General features: G+C 38.4%; 1 protein-coding gene across 1 annotated transcript in view; it reads right to left on the bottom strand.

Annotated features, from left to right (window-relative positions):
- The window catches only part of LOC140149659 (xanthine dehydrogenase/oxidase-like), a 54,653-nt gene that overhangs the window by 20,331 nt on the left and 12,428 nt on the right, over positions 1-21,894 (bottom strand). The window contains exons 2-4 of the mRNA XM_072171738.1: positions 2,518-2,608; positions 2,120-2,177; positions 459-555 (exon numbers count right to left, since the gene is read on the bottom strand). Coding sequence (XP_072027839.1) covers positions 459-555; positions 2,120-2,177; positions 2,518-2,574 — 212 coding nt within the window. The 5' untranslated portion in view covers positions 2,575-2,608. The remainder of the gene's footprint in view (positions 1-458; positions 556-2,119; positions 2,178-2,517; positions 2,609-21,894) is intronic.

The following is a 21,894-nucleotide window of genomic DNA, read 5'->3' as shown; positions in this document are numbered from 1 at the left end:
AAAGCAGGTCACCGTATCAAAATTGCCCCTCATTTATTTCAACATCCTTGCCCTATTAACACATCAAAAACAACTAAATGTCTATGCTGAAATCAACACAGATAATTCATATTACAGTCTATTCAATTCATAAAATTTTGAATCTGTGATCACCAAAACTCAGCGCCGACTATGGGTGATGATGGTCGCAGGGAAGGACGGGGACATAATTGGTACCATGTACCGTATAGACCTACAGCGTTGGTCATTGTAGCCGTGCTGAGGTCTGTTCGCCATCGTGGCTACAATGCAACTGAAAGAATTTTCGCAAAGCATGATGGAAGATGTGTTCGTCTGCTGTGAAAATTTGCTGTGATTTTGCAATAACAAGGGGCATTTTTTGCACCAAATGTAATGCTGGGGATGTTTCTATTTTCTGTATCTGATTGATTATAGGGTGATAGGTTAGATGTACCAACCTGATATTCCTGGTTGACTGATCCACCGTTGACACCATGACAGTGCAGGCACCGCACCCACCAACTCCACACCCAATCTTACATCCTGTCAGCTGTACTATATATCATCAGTTAAAGAAAGCAACAGTTATGCATTCAGTGCATGCATATTGATATAAAGTAGATTGAACGATATGGTGATGTTCAAAAATGTTTTATGGACATTAAGGTGAGGGACTGGTCTATCGATATGCTTGAATGAACCGCTACACTCTTCAATGGCTTTCTTGTACTATATGAAATGTAGTTGGCGATTTAAAATGCACGTGCCCTGAGCAAACTATGATGCACACAAACACTACAGGGCAAAGAACAATGGAAATTGCCATAATTCGTGCGCATACCCGGGGCGCATACTTCCGGGCAATGACGTCACATGTCAAGTGGTCTATAATTTTGTACAAAAGTACTTTATCAAAGTATGCATATTGATGGTGTGTAGACTTCCTTGACCTTTACACTACCTTTGGTTGAAACCAGTGGGTGTCAATGGGTGAAAGTCAATTTCAGGAGAGCCATATTAACAGGGAAAAAATGCCTAAAATTTCTTTTGCCCAAAAAGTGGCCACTAATTTTCCCAATTTTTAATATATTTACTGGTACAGCTGCACCCAGGGTATTTTCTGAAAGGTATCACATGTGGGGAGTTGTGCAACAATAATGAGCTCGGGCAGGTGGGGGGGGGGGGGAGAATTGGGGGCCCCAAGAATTTTTGGCAAGACAAATGGGGGTGGAGCAAACAATTTGACGGGTGAAAGTGTTTTGGTACACTTTCATCATTAACAGTTACTTAACATGTGCAAAGGGGTGGGGGAGCAATTGGCAAGCTGAGTATGGGAAAGCAATTATTTCATCATTGTAGAACCTACTGTGATGCACAGTTAGCTAATCCTGTATACCGCCCTCTTTTGATTACTTATTATGCTGTTATCATCTGATCTCTGTTAAAAAATTGATAATGATGCCCTCTATTTATTTGATCCCCTGTTCTCTAATTCAAAAATAATGTAGCGTATCATGAATTTACCAGAAGCTGAATCCGGATTCAGCTGTCTGCCAAATTCATAATGATAACAACACTAAATGCACAATGATATACAACTAAATTCACAAAAAAGAAGATTCAGAATAAATAATGATTAAAACCTGGGTTGAACTATTATAGTCCTTTCATTTCATTGTAAGACTGGCATGCTTTTCACAGTTAACCAATGACCCGGGACCTTGACATGTACTCTTTGAGCCACTGTGGACTTGCCTTAAAAGGCTGGCCAGCTAGCTTAACCCTATTGTGTACAAAGTATTTTATATGGCATGTTTCATACCGGGGTGCATAAATAGTTTGATTCCAAGATCAGGGGGTTTCATGGGTTGAAAACCTCATGTGCTATGTAGTTTTTGTTTTCTTCTTTTTCCTTTTTTTTTTTTCAATTAATCTGGACAAGTTTTGGTACATGTTTTTTAGAAAAGTATGTCTAATGAGAATGTATTGACCTTCACACATTCTTTTTTGTTGCAGGGGGAGGGGGATGAAAATGTAAACTGACTTGGCGATGATTTTCCTTTTCAAGAGATTCTGCTATAAATGCACACACAGTGATGGTCTTATACATGAAGGATACATGTGGAGCGGATGTACCGTGCAAGACTCCAGCAAGGATCTGGCTGCTTCTCTGCTATCTGCAAAAATAAAAATAACAACAAATTTTTATATGATGGAGGGCTTTTCATCCCAGCTACATACACTTAAAATACATATCATTAGTTTTATACAATTTACTTTGTGGACTGTTAAATTTAAAAAACAAAATTTTTTAATCATTTGCCATCAAATTTGTACTATATCGCGAATTTCAAAAAATCATTTGATATCAGAAGGACATTCCTCGTATTCAAAATGCAATTCGATATGTCTGATGTGCTCTCAGGTCCCACAAAAAATACCTGAAAATGTCGCTATCCGAGCCCTTAAACTTTCAGAAACATGCAAAATGGGTCATCATTTTCATGTGAGACTTACCTTCAGCCCATTACAGAAGAAAACCAACATTCCATCTGCTGCAGAGGCTGCACTCATCTTGTCTGTCACAGTCTACTTATTGCATGATAACCTGAGAAGTACAAAGAAATATCTAAATTAAGTTATTCCAGTTGGAATCTGTTCACCCATATACATAAGATGCTCTTCAAATGAGGTTACCTGGATGGGCGACACCATTTGAAATCTACACCCCCTGTGTGGGAAATTAAGGTCATGTCTGCCATAGGGGTGTATGGATTTCAACTGGAAGAGCCCCTTTAAACCAATGGGCTATTCCAGTTGGAATACACACTTTTTCTATGCATGGAAGACATGCCCTTATAAATAAATAAATATGGAGGTCAATTCCCATTACCCATTTTAGATAGTGCCCCCCCCCCCCACCCCGGCCCCTTAATCCCCATACAGGAAAAACCTACTTCAGTTAAGGGCTGTGCAATAATTATCTGTCACGGCCACCTGGTGTCAAAAAAGACCGCGCCCCACCCCCTCACACACCCCCCCCCCCCCCACCCCGCCTGGACCTTTTGTATTTGCCCCTTCACTTTTAACAATCTGGCTGCGCTGCTAGGTGAATAATGATATGCATATGTAGAGCTGTTAAAATCCCCCTTTTCAGCATCACTGTCACCCAAAGACCACATTTTTTCCACTTATTTTTTCCTTTCACCCTCCTAAGACCCTTCCATTTGAACAGCAACTTTCATCCAGGCCTATCACTGATTTTGTTATCTTTTTTAAAACAACAAAGTCATTTAAAGCCATTTAGAACTAGAAATTCAATTATTGAGGCTTCTTTTGGCTCTCACCAAAAAACCCCATTTTAAAAAATGCCATAGACCTGTTTTCACCCAAATGCTCCCTAATTTAAATGACCCCATATTTTGTACATTTTGCTCTCACCGAATGCCAAAAAACATGATCTCACCCAATGACCCCTTTTTATTTTTGCTCTCACCGAATGCCCCCTAACTGTGAAAGTGTCATCCTACATCAGTCCATATTGCAGTGCCCTCCCCCCCAGGAAACACATCAACATCAACAGAAAAGCAGAAAAGAAGTTCACTTTGCTATACATCCAACATGGCTTCATAGTGTTCAGTGCCCTTATTCGCAACAGCAACTGCACAGCATTTTGCAACAAAATCTGTCATTTTTGATAGTGACTGTAAAATTTGTAAAGTTGGTTAATGGTTCGGTAGAGTCCTTGGGGGGTCATCATTAAATTCCCGTATATACGGATGTATTTTTGCATATAAATGCAAAACTACATAGTTTTAGAAAGTAAATAAAATACATAAAACAACGTAATTATGTTATAACAGCATGATTTATTACTCAGAGTTTCACGCCTAAAACGGCGATCATCAGATAAATAGCTGAACACTGAACTGTAACTCCAAAACAAAACAAATAAATTCACAGCGTTTTAGAAAGTATGTAATTGTGCATAAATGCATGTAAAATTACATATTTTGCACAAGTATGTGGTTTTGAATGCTGCACCTGGCATGCCGTTGGCTTTCCTGAACTCAAATTAGAAAATATTTGAGAGTGAAAGCCCCAATCATGAATGGAGCCATTTGGTGCAACATTTTGGTTATTTTTGGAGCATAATATATATTTTAACAAATTTCCAACTGCAGAGCTGTAAATTTCAGTTTTATATTCATGAACATTCATGCTCAATAATTCGCAATCAAAGCCCCAATGATGGCATTTGGTGCAACATTTTTGATTTGCAAAATTTGCGAAATATGGATCCACCTTTGGGGCGCTTCTTTCCTTTTTCCTCCCTTTTTGTTTTTTTTTGTGGCACTATGCCCCCTGCCTATGCCACTTCCGGCACTCCGTACTCTCACTCCCTCTCCCGGTCCCTCTCCCTCTCTCTTTTTTTAAGACTGGGGGCTGCAGCCCCCAAAGCCCCCCAGTGGTGTAGCTGCTGGGGGCAGGGGGGCAATGCCTATTTGGGCCCCGCCCCTAGTGCAAGGAAAAAAGAGGAAAAAGGAGGGAGAGAGAGGAGGAGAGAGGGGGAGAGGAGGGGAAGAGAGATATTGGAATCCGTACGATATGCAATATACCATACGATTATTATCAATAAGCCTGGCAAAAATTGACTATATGGGCCCTCGCCCCTAGTGCAGGGAAAAAAAGGGGAGGGAGAGAGAGAGAGAGGAAAAAGAGGGGGAAAAGGGGGGGAAGAGAAGGGAAAGAGGGAATCCATACTATATGTAGTTCCATACGATTATTATCAATATACACAACAATATACTTGACTTCTATGGGAGCAGTTTATTGACTAATAAAAATAATACGGTAACAATAAAAGTGCCAATCCAAAAAGAAAAGTCGAAAAAGGTGGTCAAGAAGGCTGTGTACGACATGTTTCTTGTATTGCATGCCCCTATTTTGACCTGTAACCCCTCTGTGAGCTTAACCTTTGAGGGCGCTCATCTTAAAATAATGCCAGGGTATTTCCATCCACACCAAAAAAAAATCAAAATTTGAAAAATTGTGTTCGGAAACCAATTTCGGACACTTTTGATGTCCAAACGATTTTAGGGAAAAAAGCGTCATGACATCAAAAGTGTTCGGAAACCGATTTCGGACACTTTTGATTTCCAAACAATTTTCGGGGAAAAAGCGTCTTGACATCGAAAGTGTTCGACACCGATTCCGGACAATTTGATGTCCAAACAATATTTGGGGAAAAAGCATCTTGACATCAAAAGTGTTCGGAAGCCGATTTCGGACACATTTGATGTCCAAACGATTTTCAGGGAAAAAAAAGCGTCTTGACATCAAAAGTGTTCGGACACTGATTCCGGACACTTTTGATGTCAAAAAAATTAAAAGAAAAAAGCGTCTTGACATCAAAAGTGTTCGGAAACCGATTTCGGACACTTTTGATGTCCAAACGATTTTCGGGAAAAAAGCGTCGTGACATCAAAAGTGTACGAAAACCGATTCCGGACACTTTTGATGTCCAAACGATTTTCGGGAAAAAAGCGTCTTGACATCACAAGTGTTTGGACACCGATTCCAGACACTTTTGATGTGGAAACGATTTTCGGGGAAAAAGCGTCTTGACATCAAAAGTGTTCGGAAACCAATTTCGGACACTTTTGATGTCCAAACGATTTTCGGAAAAAAAGGCGTCTTGACATCGAAAGTGTTCGGAAACCGATTACGGACACTTTTGATGTCCAAACGATTTTCGGGAAAAAAGCGTCTTGACATCAAAAGTGTTCGGAAACCGATTTCGGACACTTTTGATGTCCAAACGATTTTCGGGAAAAAGCGTCTTGACATCAAAAGTGTTCGAAACCGATTTCGGACACTTTTGATGTCCAAACGATTTTCGGGAAAAAGCGTCTTGACATCAAAAGTGTTCGGAAATCGATTTCGGACACTTTTGATGTCCAAACGATTTTCGGGAAAAAGCGTCTTGACATCAAAAGTGTTCGAAACCGATTTCGGACACTTTTGATGTCCAAACGATTTTCGGGAAAAAGCGTCTTGACATCGAAAGTGTTCGGAAACCGATTTCGGACACGTTTGATGTCCAAACGATTTTCGGAAAAAAGCATCTTGACATCGAAAGTGTTCGGAAACAGATTTCGGACACTTTTGATGTCCAAACGATTTTCGGGGAAAAGCGTCTTGACATCAAAAGTGTTCGAAACCGATTTCGGACACTTTTGATGTCCAAACGATTTTCGGGAAAAAGCGCCTTGACATCGAAAGTGTTCGAAACCGATTTCGGACACTTTTGATGTCCACACGATTTTCAGGAAAAAAGCGCCTTGACATCAAGTGTTAAATCCCTAATTTCCTTAATTCTTGTCAATTTCCTTAATTCACCTGAATTTCCCTCAATTTCCCTTAATTCTCTTCAATTTCCCTTAACTTCCCTCAATGTTCCCACTTTCCCCTCAATTTCCCCTCATTTTCCCAAATTTCCCTTAACTGCCCTCTATTTTCCCAAATTTCCCTAATTCTTGTCAATTTCCTTAATTCACCTGAATTTCCTTAATTTCCTTAATTCTCTTCAATTTCCTTAACTTCCCTCAATGTTCCCAATTTTCCCTCAATTTCCCCTCATTTTCCCAAATTTCCCTTAACTTCTCTCTATTTTCCCAATTTTCCTTAATTCTTGTCAATTTCCTTAATTCATCTGAATTTCCCTCAATTCCCTTAATTCCTTCAATTTCCTTAACTTCCCTCAATTTCCCTCATTTTCCCAAAGTTCCCTTAACTTCCCTCTATTTTCCCAAATTTCCCTTAATTCCCTCAATTTTCCCCAATTCGCCTCAATTTCCCTTAACTTCCCTCTATTTTCCCAAATTTCCCTTAATTCTTGTCAATTTCCCTTAATTCACCTGAATTTCCCTCAATTTCCCTTAATTCTCTTCAATTTCCCTTAACTTCCCTCAATTTCCCCTCATTTTCCCAAAGTTCCCTTAACTTCCCTCTATTTTCCCAAATTTCCCTTAAGCCCCCTCAACTTTCCCCAATTTCCCTTAATTGCCCACAATTTCAATTAATTCACCTGAATTTCCCTCAATTTCCCTAATTTTCCCAAAATGGCCCTTAATTTCCCCCATTTCCCTCATTTTCCCAAATTTCCCTTAATTGCCCTCAATGGCCCTCCCCCTCACCAAGTACCATAGCCATGCGACAAACGATGTTGACGTAACAGCATTTTTTAGCGTTTGTTACTAACGGACTAACGGATGGACGGACGGACGGACTAACGGAGAGACATGGTGACTTATAGAGCTGCTACCCGCGGCTAAAAAGGGGGTCATTCGGTGTTGGCAATGTCAAAAATCGGGTGATTTTGTATGGGAGTGCCCACAATTTCAAAATTAACAATCAAAAATAGCTTTTTACCCAATTCGACAGTACAAAATAGACTAAACTCGGTTTTTTTTCAAAATGCGCGCGAAGTGCACCGACATTTGTATTTTGAGCACTAATAATTTTTCACAAAAGGGGGTCATTCAGTGTAGGCTACTGAAAAAAACGGGGCCATTGGGTGTAGGATTTGCCAAAAATAACAGGGTCATTTCATGGGCACATGACGTATATGTCAATATATGGGAGTGCCCCCTCCCCCCGGGCATGCCCCAACCGAAAATTGTCAGTATCGACACAAAATTTACCACTGAGCTATTTCAAACTTAGGGTCGGATTTACCATTAGACCAGATGGGTCCGGGCCCAGGCCCCTAAAATTGCTTAATGTATGTCCCCACAAAACACCATGTTTTGGACCGACATATGGTAACATTGCAAAATTTTGCACGCTTCGCACGCACTGGCCTTTACATAAAATTTACCTTCATTTTTGGCTAAAATTGTCTGAAATTGGACATTTTTAGCCCGCTTCGTGTGCACTTTAGCCGAGAAATTAGTAAGAATTATGGCCAAAATTCATTTCTATTAAGACCAAATTAGAAATAAAAAAGCAAATTTTTCTCTTTGAGCGCGCAATTTCTTTGAAAAGGTAATAACCCAGTTTACCATTTTCGATGAGGGTGCGTTGCACCACCCGCACCTACCCCCATTTTTGTTTGGTGGATCCGCCCCATACAGGCTTGCCCCTCCTGGAAAATATCCCAGCTACGCCACTCCCCCCCCCCACCGGGCATGCGCCTGCTAGTATAGTTAAAGCAAGTCATTTAATAGTAGAGTTTTTGTATGAATTTGATTTTTCTTTTTTATAACACAAAAATCAATGTATCAACATTCCCTGTACTAGAATGACATGATTAAATGATAGCATCCAAAAACCACATGGGCCTACAAATGAGGACATAAGCCTACGTAAGCCTAGTATATTGGGGCCTGGGACTATAGGGGCCAACGGGCAACAAATTAATGTCTGGTTCAGTGGCGTGCGCAAAGGGAGCAGGGGGCACAGGCTACAGGGGGGCACAGGCCCCCCACTTTTGTTGGTCATTCGAGGAAATCAGTCATTCCGCCCGCTATGCCCGCACCTTAAGTTACACTCCTAATCAGACTCCATTCGGGGGAACTGAACAACCTGCCCCCCCCCCCCACACACACCTTCAATGTGCTGCACACGCCACTGGTCTGGTTCATGCATAGTACTTTTAAATAGTAGGCCATTTACACAAATGCTAAGGGAGTGTTCATAAATACTTTGGTGGGGGGGCTGGTAAAAAGGAGGGGGGGGCCAAAAAGTTTTGGACCTTAAAAGAGGGAGACCAAAAGTTTTAGGTGGTAGGAAAGGGGGCCAAAAAAGTTTTCCGCTTTAAAACCCAAAATTTTTGCATTTTTTTGCAATTTTTAACATGGGCCAGTCTGGGTTTTCAGTGCTTTTGTTTGAATGATGGCACTTGTGTGCACATATCTATTAATTAATATAACATAAAGATGATCAGCAACATGCAACATCTGGGTTGGTCTAAGAAATACTGGCACTTTTTATCATAGAATTTTATTATCTCTTCAAAGTAGGCTACAAACATGATTATGTACCAATCTGATCAAAATACAACTAAATCAAGAAAGTATTGCAAATAAATTGGATTTCTTTGCACGTAAACTGCACACTTCAGTTTACTATTTCTCATTGCAAAATTATTTAGGCCCATGGATAGATTTACCATAGGGCAGAGTGGGCACAGGCCCAGGTGCCATGGTCATTGGGGCTAAAACTGATACCTGTGTACATTTGCGTGACCAAATTAATCTCATATTTGACCATTTTAGCTTTTTGCATAAATTAGTTTTGCATAAATTAATTTTAACAATATTTGACCATTCAAGCTTCAATATGACCAAATTGCTTGCGCGGTTCACGCGCATGCATTTGTACTATCATAATAGCCATGGATCCAAATTATGTTGATGTGCCTATGAGGCTATAATGAACCTCCAAATAAATCCTCTTTTTCATTTATAAACACCCTGATGGGACAAATCTAAATTAAGTATAAAATGAAAATTTCCTTGTGCTTGTATTTCATGGGCAATTGTCCCACCAGGAATGTTTCAAACATTTGCCTCCCTCAGTGACATTGACCCAGATACCACACCACTGGAAACAACATTATTAAGTATAATGTTTGTTATACGATAATCGGGGGGGGGGGTCAAAAAAGTTTTGTCTGTCAAAAGAGGGGGTTCAAAAAGTTTAGCGGTCCATCAAGGGGGGGTCAAAAAAGTTTTCGAGCAAAACATTTGAGGAAGACCAGCCCCCCTACCAAAGTATTTTAAATGAACACTCCCTAAAGACTAAAAAAGTAAAAGTAAGCATGTGATGTACTGTAGGGCCACTCTTCGAGCTTCCACAGCAGCTCACAGCTCAGCGCCTTTTCCCGCACGGATCATGTAGGCCTACCCCAATCCCCGGCCCCAATCATGCCAATCCATCCCGGTACCCCAATCAATTGTTATGTCCATTATTTAGTAATTAAAGAACTTACATTAATGAGTACAAATATATATAGCTCGATATTCAATGCAGTAGTAGTTCATTGTATCCACCTGCTAAATATGTGTTCACCATGCAACTGAATTGTGCAGTAGTCCGCTGGACTGGAGCTGGGTCAAGTGGGTCAACAGTCTGGGTCAATGTCAAAATAGTACAGCTGCTAACTTGAATCATTGTGCATTTTGTGATAAACGCAGTATACCTTGCAGATAGCGTCCTTGCCTCTTGAGGATCCCAATTTGCTCCCAGGGGATTTGCTATGATTTTTACCAAAATCAGAGCAAATCTTTAAGCTTCTTTATCCCTGTCCGACCAAACATGCCCGTGCCATTTTACCTGAATGAAGTTTTTTGTCGGGTTTTTTTGTTGAATAATCCATAAAGCGATAGGCCTAGGGTAAGATGGGGTAAGTGGGTAAGATGGGGTAAGTGGGACAGTGGGGTAAGTGGGACACTTTCTGTACTAGATCTTCATTGCAGCACTAAATCCACCAAAACGATACCGAATGGTGACTTACCGTAAAATGGGGTAAATTTGGGCATTTTCAGAGTTTTTAATTCACTGCTTCCAAACAAAACCAATTATATTTCTAACTCTTTTTTATGACATTAGGGTTCCGTTCTACACCTTGAAGTTGAAAAAGATGTTTTAATAATTTCTTAAGGGTGCCCTAGGGGTTCAAAATAGCATAACCAAACTTTGCCCCGCATTTGGGGCAACTTTGGTCAGAGTATTACATTCCATGAAGAAACTTAAAAATCAAAAACATTGATCTTCGCTGTACATGGGTAGGCTTAAGTTGTTGTTTTTTGTGACATTTGACCCCTTGCAAAATTAATCAAGCACACGTCCTTGCTCACAATATCGATTTTTATTTTTTCTGATAAAAATGTAAAAAATGCTCATTTTTGGTCAAAAATCCCGATTTTTTCGTAAATTTTGAAATTGGACATGAGCGACTATTATTTCTTCCAAATATATTTCTTAACAAATTGACACCAAATATGACTAAAAACAATATTGCTGTACGAAAATATGACCATTTAAAAAAATATATTTGATCGACCAAAGTTACCCCGCTGACCGAAGTTACCCCATTTTACGGTACCCCATTGCAAATATGTATGTTATAAGCTGTTATAATTTCACTGCTCAATATTGGAGTTTATTTGGTATTTGAGCTGCGGGAGATGCTTGAGACCAACACTACCTTGATGTGGCGGCCAACTTTGTTTGTTTGTTTGTTTGTTTACCCAGGTTGGTCCGTGAGGTTGAGGAATTATATTTATTTATTACCAAATATTTAAAAGTCTTTGCTGAGAATTAGGAGAAATTGAGAGATAATAGATTTAATTTACCATAATACCCCTATAATTCACCACACCGGGGTACACATAATTATTGCATTATAGTTCTGTGTGGAAACCCTCATGCTTTTACCATAAAGTGCACAATCTCCCAGTTTGTGAGCGTAGCAGCTGTACTAAATGACCTGCGTGTTGACGCGCTGGATGCAAATTAGTCCAGGCCCTAGCTAGAACCCGGCCTACACCGGATAGGGTAGAGATTTTGACACTTGATTTGGGTTATTGGACCTTTGAGGTTAAAGAATCACGGAGGTGCTTTTGCGAAAGCGGCTGCGAATTCGAGAGTTCAAGATGGCCGCCGGCGGCCATTTTGAAAATTTTAAATTTTAGTTTTCACTCAATATTCATGTGTAATACATCATTCTATAGGTTTTTGCATACAAGGAATCAATTTCTGACATTATTTTTATGATTGAAGGTCAGTATAACATGTTTACATTCAAAATGGCCGCCGAATGGTTGCCAAAAGATGGGGTTTTCATTAAAATGCATTTAGAATTCAATATTTTAACTTATTTGATGTTAAAAATAACCATGGGATGCTGATATTATGGTGACAACAAAGCATAAGTCGTCTATGTCATTTCTATCATCTCCTGGATATGTTTAAAAATCAAAATGGCTGCCAAAATGGCCGCCAAAATAGTCTTTTTTTCATTAAAATGTGTTACAGGAGTATTATAAAGTACCAGATTTACAATGAAATGGTGCCAAACATTGTGTTCTTTTGTATTCAAAGTATCCCTCTGGTAAAGGGGTAACAATATGACATCGGCATCAATTAATATTATCTCATATGGGCATGTAAACATTCAAAATAGCCGCCAAAATGGCTGCAAAACATGATTTTTTCATTAAAATGGTATTTAAAACAGCATTTTAATAGATGTTGTGTTAAATATTTCCATGGAACGCTGATATAATGTTAAAGGGATATTTCTATCCCAATTTCTTCCTGCTCATGTGTTTTTACATTCATAAAAGAATCTTAAATCCTAAATTTCATGCAAATCGGACATTCCGTTGGCGAATTATGGACTATAACATACCGTATATTTCAATGGTCCATAGGATTGTGTGTTATACTTTCGTTGGCGACAGAATAAAATTCAAAATCGAACATGTTGGCCGGTTTCTCTGGAAAGGGAATATATTTGCAAGATTCCTCTTGCACATGATCATTATGCACCTAGTATATAAGGGGTCCCGTTGGTATGAGCATGCCGGTAGAATCATTTTACGACAGAATGTTAACCATATGCCATGAAGCTGAAAAAATGACATCTCCTGTAAAAAACTGGTATCTTGAAAGTTGGTGTAACAGTCATTTAAAAGAATATAATATACTCTTTTACATGACTGTTACACTAACATCCAAAATATTATTTTGGTGGCCAAGTTGAATTTTAAACATGCCCAATTACCCATAAGTCCATGCTGTTTTCCTATTACTGCTATGCTATAATGATTATGTGGGAAAATACTCTCCTTTTATGGCACCATCCCTTGAAAACCAGATACCTAGTGTCGCTGTAACAGATTTTGATGAAAAATAATATTTTGGTGGCCATTTTGGGAGTCACTTTTATTTCTTTGAACTTACCCATGGGATAATTTTGAATGACATATTTTACGTTACCCTTCTTCCACAAAGATATTTTTGGATCTCGAAGAAAGCACTCATGTGGCACCATTTCCTTAAAAAATCAGATAAATTACATGTTGTTGAGACATAATATTATCAATTTAAAAACTACTTGCATGGTCATTTTGGTGAAAAAAGAAAGGAAAGAAAGCACTATTGTTGCACATAATACATTATGTAAATTGTAAGTTGCTGGAAGGTATGGGTCTTGCTTAAAATGCCATATAGTTGAAAGCTTTCCATCCTGTTTCTGTTTTGCGGAATTTGATGGAAAACAAAAAATAGACTATGGGGCAGGTTGGCCCACTTGTGCTGGGGCAGGTTGCCCCCATTGTGTTTATGGGCAAGAGTTATGCATACTTTCTCCATTTTCACCCATTTTGTGTCAAATGAAGCAAAATACAATTTACACACCAACACTAGTCACACTGAAAACAAAAGCTTGTTTTTCGTTGTGTTCTACTAATTTAAATTAGTAAAATAAACTGCTTGAGCGCATTCTACCAATTTTTACGATGTCTTACGATATATGTAACTAAGCGGACGTAGGGTAGGTGCAGGTAATATGGGACAGCAGGTAATATGGGACACCTGTTTTCATTTTAACAAAAAGTAGCTTAGAGAAGGTAAACACTTTAAGTTGATTTGTTAAGTGTTTAGAGACATCAATTGTGCTTCTAGAAATGCAGTTTTGGAGTCTGTGTATCAAACTCTTAGAAATCAATGCCAAAAAGAGTGAAATTGCCCAAAAAATTATGTCGTTTTTTTGGCCTGATATAAAATCAATGACGTCACATTTTATGATTGTGTATCCAAAAACTCTGGTACTGAGGGGGCATTTGTCATTTTTATGATCTTTAGGTGATGGGTTAAGCTTATCAGCAGGTAAAATTCCACTGACAAGTGGCACTTTCCTTTATAAATGATTATTTTCTCTGATTTTCAACTGAATGGGTGCAGGTAATATGGGACACATAGGAAATTGTGTGCATTGTCAATGCGAAAAGCAAAACTATTTAGAAAATTGAATTTTCTTGTAGAAATTTGCATTTAACATTCAAAATCATGTAACAAAAATGTTTTTAGAACAAAAGAGTGATTTTCTGAACTTTTTGATTTTCGCCATAGAGATAACACAGTGTCCCATATTACCTGCACATGCAGGTAATATGGGACACTTGACGATGACGTCATTTTGACGTCATAGCGTCCAAACAAACATAAAAACAAGGTAACATTGCCTGTTTTATTAATCTTAAAGGACAGGTTGTTCATCATAACAATCTCTTGTGGGCATATCTTCTTTAGTTTTTATGCAAATAAGCTAAACGTCCTTAATGGTCCCATATTACCTGCAGGTACCCTATGCAAGACTCGTAAATGAAGGAATAATAGTTGTTGAGTGGGTCCTACCAATTGGATTTGGAAGTTCTACGACAATGCAACATTTAGTACAGCATCGATAATTCGTAAACCCTGTCATCGCAGCATTTACGAACTCGTTGTACCATTTGGTTTTACAAAGCTCTGGTGGTTTTACGATGTTTTAAACATTCCCGCCGTTTCGATCATGTGTTCTGCACTCGACCACGCTTGCAGACGACTGACCGAGTAGCGGTTGTGCAGCGACAAACTTGAAGGTGAAAAACTATGCTAACAGGTAATATTTCAAGGTATTTCTTTCAAAATGAGCACTAGATATTGTATTGATGGTGTAAGCTTCTTTTCTGTATGATCAGAAATGCTGTGCCACATGTACATTGTGGTCGTAAAGACTAAAAGTCACGATGCTGTGTCACATCGCATGTAAGCTTAAAGCTACATGTATAAGCTTACATGCGATGTGACGCAGTTATGACTTTTAGTCTCTACGACCACAATGTACATGTGCACAGCATTTCTGATCATACAGAAAAGAAGCTTACACCATCAATACAATATCTAGTGCTCATTTTGAGAGAAATAACTTGAAATATTACCTGTATGCATACTTTTCCACCTTCACAACCATCGTACATCACATTTGTACAACTGATTCGTTCCGCCAGTCAAACGAGTTCTAATCTTTGTTGAGCCTGTCCAACTAACCAATATTAGTTAGTTGAGCCTGTCCAACTAACCAATATTAGTAGGATGAGACATCGTTTTTACGATCCTATAGGTTAGTACGGCAGGTTTGAAATTCGTAAAACCCATGCCGTACTAATCATTTCGTTGGTAAGGCACGTTAGTTAAGCATGCCTAACCAATATATAGCATCGCTTGTCATGCCGTACAAATCATTGATTAGTAGAACGAGACATCGTTTTTACTAACTTTTACTTAGTAGAACTTACGACATTATGTTTTCAGTGCAGTTCCATGGATAAAATTGTTCAAAGGCGGAGTATAGTATAAAAAAATCTATATTGTTGTCCTATTTGAGCACTTTTTGACTGGAAATAGCAATATTTCAATATCATATTTCTTTATAATTGGGAATTTGTACATAAAAAGTAATTCATCACTCAGAATAGTTAATAATGAACAAAAAAGTCAATTACAATTGTTATCCACAGCCTTTCAGTTTTTCGTTATGGGTTTTATAAGATGATTGGTTAACGTTATTTCCTTGATTTTAGCTATTTCCTCAAGAATGACCCATGATGGCGCAAAATGAATTTTATTTTTTGATTATCTTGGAACTATGATAGGTGATATCTTACCGCAGTTGTAACTTTAGAATGTTTTATAGAAATATGGCAATAACACACGGTTGTGCATAGAGGGCCAACCTGCCCTGTTTGGTGGGCCAACCTGCCCCGGCCTGGTTAATTTTCTTTTCGCTCTCTCCTACAACTACTATAACTTTTGTATAAGTCACAGAGCCATATAAATTTGTTAGCATTTACCTAGAGTAAACAGCTCTCAAGTATCAAATTGAGAGCCTCCTAACCCACAAACTGAGCTCTCCAGATAAGTGGGGAAAAAGGGGCCAACCTGCCCCGGTCTCCCTTACTAGGTGCATAATGATCATGTGCAAAAGGAATCTTGCAAATTTATCTTATAAATTTATAATTTATATCTAGAGAAACGGGCCGAAATGTTCGATTTTGAATTTCATTCTGTCGACAACGAAAGTATCACACACAATCCTATGGACCATTGAAATATATGTTATAGCCCATAATTCGCCAACTGAATGTCCGATTTGCATGAAAATTTGGGTTTAGGTTTCTTTCATGAATGTAAAAACACATGAGCAGGAAGAAATTTGGATAGAAATACTCCTTTAACATTATATCAGCGTTCAATGAAAATATTTAACACAACATCTATTAAAATGCTGTTTTAAATATCATTTTAATGAAAAATCATGTTTTTGCAGCCATTTTGGCGGCCATTTTGAATGTTTACATGCCCATGAGATCATATTAATTGATGCTGATGTCATATTGTTACCCCTTTACCAGAGAGATACTTTGAATACAAAAGAACACAATGTTTGGCACCATTTCATTGTAAATCTGGTACTTCATAATACTCCTGTAACACATTTTAATGAAAAAAGACGATTTTGGCGGCCATTTTGGCAGCCATTTTGATTTTTAAACATATCCAGGAGATGATAGAAATGACATAGACAACTGACCATAATATCAGCAACCCATGGTTATTTTTAACATCAAATAAGTTAAAATATTGAATTCTAAATACATTTTAATGAAAACCCCATCTTTTGGCAACCATTTGGCGGCCATTTTGAATGTAAACATGTTATACTGACCTTCAATCATAAAAATAATGTCAGAAATTGATTCCTTGTATGCAAAAACCTATAGAATGATGTATTACACATGAATATTGAGTGAAAACTAAAATTTAAAATTTTCAAAATGGCCGCCGGCGGCCATCTTGGATTTCTCGAATTCGCAGCCGCTTTCGCAAAAGCACCTCTGTGATTCGTTAACCTCAAAGGTCCAATAACCCAAATCAAGTGTCAAAATCTCTACCCTATCCGGTGTAGGCCGGGTTCTAGCTAGGGCCAGGACTAAATTTTAGTCTGGGCAGCAATGTAATCTCCTGCAGAATGCAAAACTCTTGATTTTGTTTCTTTGGGCTATAAGTGTTCAAAAAATTGGTCAATATTTGCCCATGACCCTCTTCTTAAGAAAAATGTTGACCAAATTTAGCTTTGAAATAAAATTTAACACAGAAAAAGTAATAAAAACCGTTAAAATTATAAATTAACAACTAAAAAAAAATTTAAAGGGCCAACCCCCAATTTTGGGTCGGTCGGTGGAGGGCAAGCAAACAATTTTTTTTGGCCCAATGTGTTGTAATTTCGTTCTGGTATACCAGAACGTAATTCAAAATTCACGATATTTTTTGCTAAACGAATTAATATGCAAGAATTGTTTTATACATAAACATTATGTAGAGAGATTTCCAGTGGTATAAAAATCTCAACTTTTTGGAGAAAAGTGGGGGGGGGGGGAGTGATGCTGTGGATAACGAAATGCCCTTTTATGGAGCCAACTCCCATATTTTGGAATCAAGTGACATGTTGAGTTATACTTAGGGGCTGTATAAATTTCCGAACGGCTTCGCCAAAAATCGCTTGCCCCCCTCTCGGCCCGCCAAAATCGCTTGCCCCCCCTCTCGGCCCGCCAAAATTCTTTGCCCCCCCTTGAACATGCCAAATTTTTGGGATCCCAAATTCCAGGCTTTAAATGGTCTAGATGTATGTTGCGAGCGCAGCGAGCATGAAAATTTGCATATTTAAGCGTTTCCGTACCGTTTTCCTAAGCCTTTTTAGAGCGTTTTATTAAAAGGCGCCCCGTGAATGCGTGCCAAAATTACTTTCCCCCTCTCGGCTTGCCAAAATTGCTTGCCCACCCCCCTTTCGGCTCGCCAAAATTTCTTCCCCCAATTTTACCCTCCCCAGGGCTCATAATTATTGCACAGCCCTTATAAAAAGTTTCAGTTTCAGTTTATTTATTTACCATATCAACAACGCAATAAGGGACGCACCTTTAGACATCAAGGGGGGGGGGGGGTTAGGAAGTTGGGGTCGGGGATTTTTTTTTTTTTTTTGCATTTATACACAGGTGGGGAAAGTTGTTGTTTTTAGTGTTGGTGGGGAAAGTTTTGTTTTTTGCTCATGTAGTGGGGAAAGGTTTTTTTCAAAACTTCCTAGCCCCCCCCCTTGAAGTCTAATGGTGCGGCCCTAAACTGAAACTTATAAAATGTTGGCCTATGTAGATGTTTCTATGGGTCATGGGCAATAACTTCTGGGTGGCCAACTAAAGCAATCCTTTACGGGGGTCTCAGCATGAGGTCAAAGGTTACACGAGGTCAAATTTCAAAATTGCTCGAATCTTGTTTTATTCCTCTGGTCATAAGGATTCATAAAAAAGTAAAGTTTGACCTATACATGACGTACGGACCTTGAATTATTAGGTATTTTGACCTCCACAAGTTGACCGCTGTGGTTGTCAAATTTGACCTTGGCTAATAACTCAAGAACCGTACGTCACAGGTAGGTCAAACTATACTTTTTCTGAATCCTTATGACCCTTTATGATCCACCAGGTCCCAAGTGTGAGTCCACCCGGACCGACTGGTTAAACAATTATTAAGTTCTTGTAAGACTTGAAAAATAGCTTAAAATGTGTGTATTTACCTGTGAGCGTACACTACGAATGAGCCGTATAAAGTCGGCAAATTGTATTCTGAGATACATACAGTGTAAAATGTGCGTGAAGGTCGTATTCATAGGTACCTCAATTAGGCGCGTTTCTCATTTGATAGCGTTTAAACCAATCAATAACCCTATTGCTGCATGAAGAGGATAATAATCTTCTACCTATTTCTATAGAATCATTAGATAGCTCTAGTCTTTGTTTGCTTTGGCTAAACCATGTTCAAATGGTGGGTTACAATTGCATTGCATTTTGTCTAGGTATGTACAACCAACAATTAACAATGAGAGGCCATTCCTGAACTTCGTTGACTTGGGGTTGATTTGAAATGACCGCCAATTATGACTTTATTACCAGCAATGGAAAAAGAGACACATGTAGAACAAAAAAAACCAAAGGTACCATTGTGTTAAAGGAGCAGAGTTCAACAGACCATATACCATTTTTAAAGCTTATGATATATATTTTCTAAATACGAAATAAATTGACCGGGCCGACTTTACGGCTGATTCGTAGTGTCCGGTCACATATTTTGAATCCAGTTATAACTTACATGTAATTTCACACCGTAGATCCTTTCGTGTGATGTAGGCCAACAGAACACTATGTGCCACCTTTGTTTCCGAGGAGCGACTGTTTATTTTTATAAAGACTATCATTACATTACATTACAAAAATCTAAAACGATAAAACACAACTTTTAATTTCAACATATTAAAGGGGCATTTCGTGATCCACAGCCTCATCCCTTTTCTCAAAAAAAGTTGAGATTTTTATATCACTGGAAACCTCTGGCTACATAATGTTTGTGTACAAAATATTTCTTGCAAATTAATTCGTTTTGCAAAGATATCGTGAAATTTAAATTTCGTTCTGGTGCACCAGAACGAAATTACAACGCATTGTCTATGGAGCAGTGTAATACATGCACATAATCGTGCATAACTCGCAAACGCAAAATCGGAATCAACTGAAATTTTGGGAATAGGCTTTTTTTCGTGGATATCTACTGAAAAATGTCATAAAAAGAGGATGCTAGGATCACGAAACACTCCTTTAATTTCTTTTAGTGATTAAATTATTAGCAAAATAAACAATAATAGGGGCCTATATCCAGCAAACACAAACATGCTTTTAAAACGTTATACGTGTTATAAACACGTTATGGATTTGGTCAAAATGTTTTAATAACATTTAAATGTCGGGTATAGATATAGACCCTAAATGTCACGCATGTAAACATTTTTAAACGTTTTATATGAAAAACACTGCAACGGCATTCTAAAAATGTTGTCAAAATGTTACCCTATTGCAAAATATTTTTTGGTAAACATTTTGGCAAAATATCATAAATAAATAAAGCTAGGGGGGCCTTGACAAACACATAACGCGTGTCAATGCGAGCCGCCCCAGCTTTATAGGCCTACATTAAACTTTCGAGGCAATAATACTTATAAAGACTAAATTGATATTCACACATTCATATCAACTATGCGAATAACACCGCCCTCTGTTTATTTAATCCCGCTCGTGGTTTATGCTTTTAGAATCAGAATAATGTGTGCATATTGCATTCGTCTCTATGTAGAAGCCTTTACAGATATCTTTACAATTTATTGGCAATAAACGTGTTTAAATTTTAAAGGCCAACAGTTTATAATCTATTCAAAATGCTGTATAACAGATTAGTAGTATTCTTGGAATAATGATAAAAAGGACCACGCCATGCAAGTGGTTCATAAATCCATTACCACAATTATTGGTACCTTCATATTACAGAAAAGTTACAATGGGGTAGTCTTCTAGGCTTAAGGGTATACAGTGGCGGCGCCAGGAAATTTTTTCCGGGGGGGCATTAGGGGGGCAAAGAGAATTTCAGGGGGGGCAAAATCAACAAAGTTTGTGCAAAATTACCGTAAAAAGTGGAAATTTTCGTAATTTTGGGTTTTTTCTGGGGGCAACAGGGGGGCAAGAGTTCTGACTGGGGGCATTTGCCCCCATGCCCCCCCGTGGCGCCGTACGAGGTATTGTTGGTCGAAGCAGCCAAAAAATTTTCATTATCTGAATCAATATATTATTGAAAAATAACACTTTGGTATTTGCAAAAGTTCATTCTATACAAATCATATACTTTCAAAACTTGCTTAATTTATTGTTGTTAATGAGTTATGTACGTTTTACAAAAGTGTTATTGTTTCAGCCCTCTTTAGGCCTACAACATAACTCAATAACCACAGGACCTACAAAGTATATCTGTGATATTTGAATTCTTCTTCGCTCGCTATGAATTGAGCAAGGCAATTTTTACTAAAGCTCACTACCATTCGTAAGATGCTGTGAACTACTTTTTTTTCTGCTGCTTCGACCAACAATATACAGCGTATAACTTTAAGGCGCCCTGTAAGTCTTTCGAGCTCTTTCGCACTTGCCGATGCATTCACCATGTTCACACCGAATATATTCTTCCTGGAATATGTGGTAGGCCCTATATAAAATAAGAGCAAAGACGCGAACCTGATGCCATCAATATCATCATGATAACTCGTGTAATACCGTAAACGTTCGCCTAATGGCGCTATAGAGTTCATGGAAATGAGAGAGCGCCATCCCTGTAAAAGCCGACTATTATCACTGATCATTAAGGGTACGTGTAGTTAAAGGGTGAAACCTATCGACACATAGAATTATGAACAAGATCGAACAAACTTATTCATGATAATGCGGTAATCATTCACCTGATACGTTGTGGCCCAGTGAACAGAGCATTAGACTATAGTGCGAGGATAAAGAGAACTTGTGGAGAAGATTGATGGTTCGAATCTCATGCAGTAATTTCTGACAGATTATGATGTCTGTCAATGTTTTTTTTTTCTGATTTGAGGAAATTTTATTCTCTATTTTCTTGATTTTATCTTTAACATTGTTTATATAAATTTTTTTATTTTATCTTGTATGTGTCTTTTTTCATGATTCTTTGTTATTATCGTTTCATTTTAGAGTAACTCAATCCATTCAATCAAATGTTGTAATGAACCTATTTGATTGTATAGGCATTTGTTATGTGTGTGAGACGAACGTACTGTCGCGTGCGACAAGTCTTTCAATACGCGCGAGTGCGTGTGTAGCGCGTGCGAAACCAGGAGTTGAGTGTTTACAAACACAGGAATTCGAGGACTCAGGAGGTTAGACCCAA

Source organism: Amphiura filiformis, chromosome 4 (assembly GCF_039555335.1).
Source record: "Amphiura filiformis chromosome 4, Afil_fr2py, whole genome shotgun sequence".
Classification (NCBI taxonomy): Eukaryota; Metazoa; Echinodermata; class Ophiuroidea; order Amphilepidida; family Amphiuridae; genus Amphiura; species Amphiura filiformis.
This window is presented reverse-complemented; position numbering and strand designations above follow the sequence as displayed.